At 37.7% G+C, this 7195-nt stretch overlaps 1 protein-coding gene across 1 annotated transcript; it reads left to right on the forward strand.

Annotated features, from left to right (window-relative positions):
• The first annotated feature begins 3765 nt into the window (after positions 1-3765).
• On the forward strand, positions 3766-6749 carry LOC103935982 (heat shock 70 kDa protein 8-like). Its single transcript, XM_009345815.3, has 2 exons — positions 3766-3961; positions 4868-6749. Exon 2 carries the CDS (start codon positions 4870-4872, stop codon positions 6565-6567), a length of 1698 nt encoding a protein of 565 aa, XP_009344090.2. The 5' UTR covers positions 3766-3961; positions 4868-4869; the 3' UTR covers positions 6568-6749.
• Positions 6750-7195: the final 446 nt, after the last annotated feature.

The raw sequence follows: 7195 nt of genomic DNA on the forward strand, positions 1-7195 counted from the left end.
TTACATATATTGGGTAAATTATGTTGCTTTTTTTAGCAATCTAACATTTTAATATTAAGGGTACGAGTCATCAATATAGTTAGCAAGTTTGTTAGTATTTGGTTAGAGTTGTTAGGCTTTCTAGTATAAAAACAGAGTGTGTAATCTTTATTCTTTTAAGTCAATATACAAGTCTCATATTTCTCTCTCTAAATTCTCTGTAGTTCATCTTTCTTAGTTACTCTTTCTGCTCCATTTTCTTTTCGATTCTCAAATATTTCAATGTAGTTAACATGGTATCAAAGCCACCAGTCTCACGCCATGGATTTTGATGGTTCCGCATCATTAGTTTTTCATCGTCTTCTAGTTTTATTTATCTTCCGTTAAGTTCTTCAATGCTTCCGCAATCGTCAAATAGAAGCGGGAATTTTAGGTTCTTGAATATCTTGGTTCTTGAATTTTGAATTCTTTTTAGATTTTCATCAAGTTCTTCATCTCCTGTTGGTAGGAGGAATGCCTACATCTTGGAGGCTCATGATGGTGGTCTACAATTTGGGTTTTGCTCAGGAAATGGGTTTAGCTCCGAATATGGTCGGTGTTATGATTCACATCCGGTCATCAATTTATGAACTTTATGCAGTCCAAGTGTTTGACGAAATGCTCAGCTCAAGATTTTTTGTGAAGGTTATGTTTCCTGTCACTTTCTCTTATTTCTTTGAAGAATTAGAATGATTTCTTGCTAGTTGCTACAATTACTTATATGATGTGTGAATCAATTGGCTTCATCCACACTAAGGCACGTAATCATCTCACTTCTAATCATCTTTTCTGGGTTTTCAAGTTTTTGGTGGTTGTTAAGGATTACGATTCTGCTACTGGTTCAAGGTTATGTCTTGTATTGCCGATTCATGAAGGATGAGATTTTGCAATCCACATGTTTGACTAATTGACCCAAACAAAATAGTTCTCTATTCTCTCTGGGTTCTGCATCTTTGATGTTTTGCTACTTATTTTCTATCTTGGTTTTCACTTCATTGAAATGAGTTTTTCTTGGCAAAGTAGTGTGACATATTTCTTGATTATGTCAATTAGAGTTTGGCACAAAGTTGTCTATTTAAAGTTGGGTAAGCACCATTCTCAAACTTGTTGTGGAATGAGAAAAAGTACAGTAAGGACATAAATAAATTTTTGTGATTAGGAGTTCTGGTATATACTATTATTCTTCTTGTTCTTCAATTTCTTGGGCAAGTGATCATTTTCTTGATTAATGTTGGAAAAGAATTGAAATTGGGATTAAGGCATGATGCCAATAGTTAAGGAGCACTGATTTAGATGGAAAAGTAGCTTTGACATGGAATGAACTTCAATTATAGTTAAAGAATGGAATGCATTGCCCTGTATTGTTGGTTATTTTCATGTCCCTAGCTAATAACTTGGCCCAAATTCTAGTAAAAGTGGTTGTTGCAAAGTAGCGAAGGCATCGATTATCATACATTGATAGATACTTCAGCAATATTTGAGTTCCTTGCCTCAGCCTATAATGTCGAGTTTAACCAGCTCAGTTGTTAGCATGTATCTATTGTAAGTTCGATTATACGATAAAGTTTGAAGAAGTTGTTAATGGTAAATGCCACGAAGGGTAATCCCATGATGTGAGTAGGTAAATCCCACGAAAGGTAGAAGAAGTTATTAACGGTAAATCCCACAGAGGGTAATTCCGTGATGTGAGTAGGTAAATCCCATGAAGGATAATCTTACATAGATGTTGATTTTTTGTTGGTGAAATTGTGAAGGCCGATGCCATTGTTAAGAGTAGTTTTTTTTTGGTAAAATCCATAAAGGGCAATCTCGTGGTACTATAGTTAAGGTCGATGTCACACTATAGTTTGTTAAGTTTATGTTTTAAAGGCGGAAGCCAATATTGAATGAGATTGTTGACAGTAAATCTCACGAAGGGTAATCCCATAAGAAGTTGTTATACCGACATGAGGGTGTGCTATGACTACTTTATAGAAGGTTGTTCTTTGTGAAGCTCTTGTTAAAGGCAGAGGAAAGATGTCATGATTTCGATACACTGGTTAGAGTCAGAACTATGCAAAATCTGGAAAGATCAACAAGAGACAGAGGTTTTGGAAATTGTGCAAAATTTGATTGATGTTGGCACGGATGATAATTTTCATATGCTCTATAACACAGATGGGAATGGTTTTCATACGGAACAAGGTGATGTACATGAAGATATTATGACATGGAATAAATCTGAGGTGGATGAATTCAATCATCCATATGGATTACAAGATTGCAAATGGTTCAACTATGTTCTATTTTCTGGTTTCATAGTAGTGATTGCAGATGCTCCTCCAATCTTAAACTGGGTTTCTCCAGTTGAGATTGAGGCGGAGTATTAAGGGTACAAGTCAGCAATACATTTAAAAATACAATTAGCAATACAGTTAGCAAATTTGTTAGTATTTGGCTAGAGTTGTTAGGCTTTGCTTACTGGTGCATCTGCTCAAGATATCTAAAGAACCATCATATCCTGGAGACAACACATGGTTTGCTTACTGGTGCATCTGCTCTCAAACGCTTCTAGCTTGAAACAGTTGTATATGCAGTTTATTTTATAAACCGTATGCCCTTTCGGGTCTTGAATTTTCGAACACCACTTCAGGAGTTTACTCAATATGTTCCAGTAGTTTCTACAAATACTTTGTCATCTCGGGTTTTTGATTGTGTGGTTTATGTTCACATTCAAAAAGTTCATAATAGTAAGCTTGATTTGTGTGCATTTCGGTATTTTTTTTTTTTTTTTTTTTTTTTTGGGTTTCACAACTCAACAGTAGGGATTCATGTGTTATCACTCCGCCACTCGACGTATGTATGTTACAGTGGATATTACGTCTTCCCAGTTTGAATGGTTTTATAATTCGTCTCTATCCAACTCTAATCATCAGGGAAAGATTAATGACTTGGATGATCTACATTAGTTAGATTGCACTTTAGCTAGGAGGAAAAAGTGAGGATGTAATATTCCAACTAAACAAACAGCCCGTTGTGGAGATCAGTCTAATAGAATAGTACAACCCAGTTCGACAAGAACCTACCAAGGAATCTTGAAAGGAAGATTGTGTCTACCAATCTTCAAGACCCACTATCGAGTTAAGCATGTATGATATATATCCACCAACTGGAGGGGGAGTGTTGACGTTATTTTAGATATTCTAGGAGTCCTATATTTAGTAGGATTAGGCTTGGTAATTGGATGTAGTCTTTAGGATTTAGTTTCCCTATTTTTTGTAACTATTTTCCTTGTAGAATAAGGCATGTGTGCCTATAAATTGTAAACCCTAGAGGATGAATGAAGTATTAAACGTATTTCTTTTCAAAATGGTTAATTAGTGATTAACTTTTTAACCGATGACTCATTTAGAAATGTTTTTAAAATGACTAAAAGCTTTTTTGGTGAAAATGTTTTTTGTACCAACCTTAGCAAAAATACAAGTAAATCTTGGAAAAACACCTACCGTTCTTCTTGTAAAAAGCACATAATTAGTGCTTCTTGAAACTCAAAAATATTTTTTGTAAAAGTACTTTATTTAGTTATTTTAAAAACAATTTCAAACGAGCTCGCACTTGAATGGTACTGTGTATAGGAGTTCTGCTTTTCTTGTTTAAAACTGCTTATCTCTAGGGTTGGGCTTGGGCTGAAAAGCTGATCCCAAAATTGGTCGGCGATCCCAACCCATGTAACGTTGCAGAAGCTCTGGACTCTTCCTCGTAATACACACACTATTCTCACTTCCTAACCTCTCCATTACACAATTTCAAACGACCACCTTTCAACTCTAGGAAGCTCTAGAAGTTGCTCTCTCTCTCTCTCTCTCTCTCTGTCTCTCTCTCTCTAAATTGTGAGCCGAAGCGGTCCTTGTTTCTGCTGTAATCCCTCACTGATCGTTGGTGCTCTTCTATCTTTCACTCTACTGTAAGTCCCTTACTTCCTCTGTACACAATTAGCTTCATTTTATTTTCCTTAATTAATAGCCATGCTAGCTAGCTATGTCTCTCTCTGTGTACCTGTAAGTAGCAATGCATGCACTTGTTTTTTCTGTTTTGTATTGACTTAAAACAACTTTTATTACCACCCAACAACTTGTTTTTGCTTTCTGGAAATTGGAAGAGGCTCTTCTCTCTGGTTTCTATCTTTATTGTTCAAAATTTTTGTTTTCTTGCCAAGTTTTGACCTATTTTGTTGGGGTTTCAAGTAAAATATGTGGGGTTGTGGTTTTTTTTTTATTTTACTTTCATGTTTCTACCAACAAATGTGAGATGGGTAAGTTGCCTAAGAGGTGTTTGTGAGAAGGCCTGCTTGAACTATATTTTCCCAATTCTGTCTGTATACTGCAAAAGCCAAGACGTATCAGCAGGTCTTTTAGGATTTGATGTTGCCAGCTTAGATTTGTTGGTTTCTCTAGTTTTTCATTTTTTGAGTGTAACTTTCAGAACATGTTCCAACTAGGAATTAACTCAACACATGCTCAAATGGAAAAACAGAATCAATTTTTTTTTTCGCCGTGTTAAATCGTAAAAAAAAAGGATCGAGAATGCTAATATAGGAAGATAGAGTTTGGTAGATAGCAGAGATTGTGATTGTACATGAAACCACGAGATTTGTAGGCGTTGCTTGGGGTAAACTAGTTCAAATGGATGATTGGGCAGCACAATCTGGGGGGAAGTAGAACTTGAATTGCATTTTTTAAGTGGTTCCAACCACATACAAATGTTTCCTCATTTAGGAAGGACTTTAATCTTTTTTTTCTTTCTGTCTTTTCTTCTCATCTCTTAGTTTTCATCACCTTCTCTTCATCCATTTGCAATTTTTGAAATGCAGGGATGGCTGAGCCAGCATACACAGTGGCATCTGATAGTGAAACCACTGGAGAGGAAAAATCGTCTTCTCCTTTTCCTGAAACCGCTATTGGGATTGACATTGGCACTTCACATTGCAGTGTTGCAGTCTGGAATGGCTCCCAGGTTGAGCTCCTTAGGAACAGTAGAAACCAGAAGATGATGCGGTCGTATGTCACATTCAAGAACGAAAACCCTTCAGGAGGAGTAAGCTATCAACTCTCCAGTGAGCACGAGATGTTATCTGGAGCTTCAATTTTCAACATGAAACGATTAATTGGCAGGGTTGACACTGATCCAGTTGTCCAGTCAAGCAAAAGCCTCCCCTTTTTAGTACAAACATTGGGCATTGGGGTGCGCCCACTGATCGCAGCCTTGGTGAACAATGTATGGAGATCCACCACTCCTGAAGAAGTTTTGGCAATATTCTTGGTGGAACTCAAGGCAATGGCAGAAATCGAGCTAAAGCGACCCATAAAAAATGTTGTTCTGACTATTCCAGCTTCATTCAGCCGATTCCAGCTTACTCGTATTGAAAGAGCTTGTGCCATGGCTAGCCTTCATGTACTCAGACTGATGCCTGAACCAACTGCCATCGCACTGTTATATGCACAAAAGATTTCAAATCAGAATGTAAGCACCGGATCTGAGAAGATTGCTCTAATCTTCAACATGGGTGCTGGATACTGCGATGTAGCTGTTACTGCTACAGCTGGAGGAGTTTCCCAAATAAAAGCCTTAGCAGGATCTGCCATTGGAGGGGAAGACTTGCTTCAGAATATGATGCGTTATCTGTTGCCAGATTCCGAGACTCTTTTAACTAGCCACGGACTTGATGACATAAAATCAGCGGGCATTCTTCGAGTTGCAACACAGGAAGCAATCCACAATCTCTCCTCCCAAACAAGTGTCCAGATTGATGTTGACTTGGGAAATGGAACAAATATATGTAAGGTTGTGGATCGTGAGGAATTTGAGGAAGTTAACCGAGCAGTGTTTGATAAGTGTGCGAGCCTCATAAGCCAGTGCTTGCACGATGCAAAGGTTGATACCGAGGATGTGAGCGATGTAATAGTTGTTGGTGGATGCTCATATATTCCAAAGATAAGAAGTCTTGTCATGAGCATTTGTAAAAAGGAGGAGCTGTACAAAGGGATGAACCAGTTGGAAGCTGCTGTCACTGGAGCGGCACTAGAAGGAGCGGTGGCATCAGGTCTTAGCGATCCCTTTGGTAGTTTGGACTTGCTTACCATTCAAGCCACCCCTCTCGCCATTGGGATTCGAGCTGATGGAAACAACTTTGTGCCTATCATACCTAGAAACACAGCAATGCCAGCACAAAAAGATATGATTTTCACAACTGCCCATGATAATCAAACTGAAGCACTAATAATCGTCCACGAAGGTGAGGGGAAGAAGGTGGAAGAGAACCATTTGCTGGGGTATTTCAAGATCACTGGAATTCCACCATCCCCGAAAGGAGTTCCGGAAATAAGAATAATTCTGGACATCGATGCATCGAGCGTGCTGAGAGTTTTATCGGGGGTTTTAATGCCGGGGTCTCATCAGCCGGTAAATCCAGTCATGGGAGTGAGGATGCCAACAGTTGATGATGGTCACGGCTGGTGTGCCCAAGCCCTACACAGAACTTATGGTTCTACTCTCGACTTGGTTACAGTGTAGAAGATATAGTCACTACTTAACACGAATGCAGAGAGTCATGTTTTAGCGTTAACTGGTGAAATGTAAAGCTGATACTATATTTTTGTATGCATACTTTACTGTGTGTGGATTTGGTGTAATAAAATAAAATTGAGCAGCTTCTGCTCAAATGGTTTGATAAATTATCAGATTAATATTTTCTATTTTGTAAGTGATTTAGATGGCACCAAAAGTATTGCCTTATGATTTACCAGTTGCAGAGTACTGCGTGTCGAGACATATTTTCCTCTGTCCTGCAAATCACCAACGGGCAAGTACCCAAAAATGCTTAATAAAAGACCAAGTGTAAAACCACGTCTTAAAGACCATATCGGTATTATTTTTCTAATAGAGGTAGACTCATTGACACCTATAGATTTCATCTCTATTAGAAAGGTGAAACAATTTGTTATAAAAATGTGGTAAGAACAACATTTTTGTCAACAAAAGCGAAAAAAAAATAAAAAGAAAAAGAAATCTTTGCATGTGTATCAAATTAATTTGACAGACAGGTAAGTAGGAATGTCTTTCCAATGAAATGCGGCAAAACATTTAACGTTCTCATATGCATAGAGTTAACTTGGTTAGTGAACCGAGTGCATTAACCAAA

The sequence above is a fragment of a genome, unplaced genomic scaffold (genome assembly GCF_019419815.1).
Source record: "Pyrus x bretschneideri cultivar Hongxiangsu unplaced genomic scaffold, Pyrus_bretschneideri_v1 Contig6, whole genome shotgun sequence".
Taxonomy (NCBI): domain Eukaryota; kingdom Viridiplantae; phylum Streptophyta; class Magnoliopsida; order Rosales; family Rosaceae; genus Pyrus; species Pyrus x bretschneideri.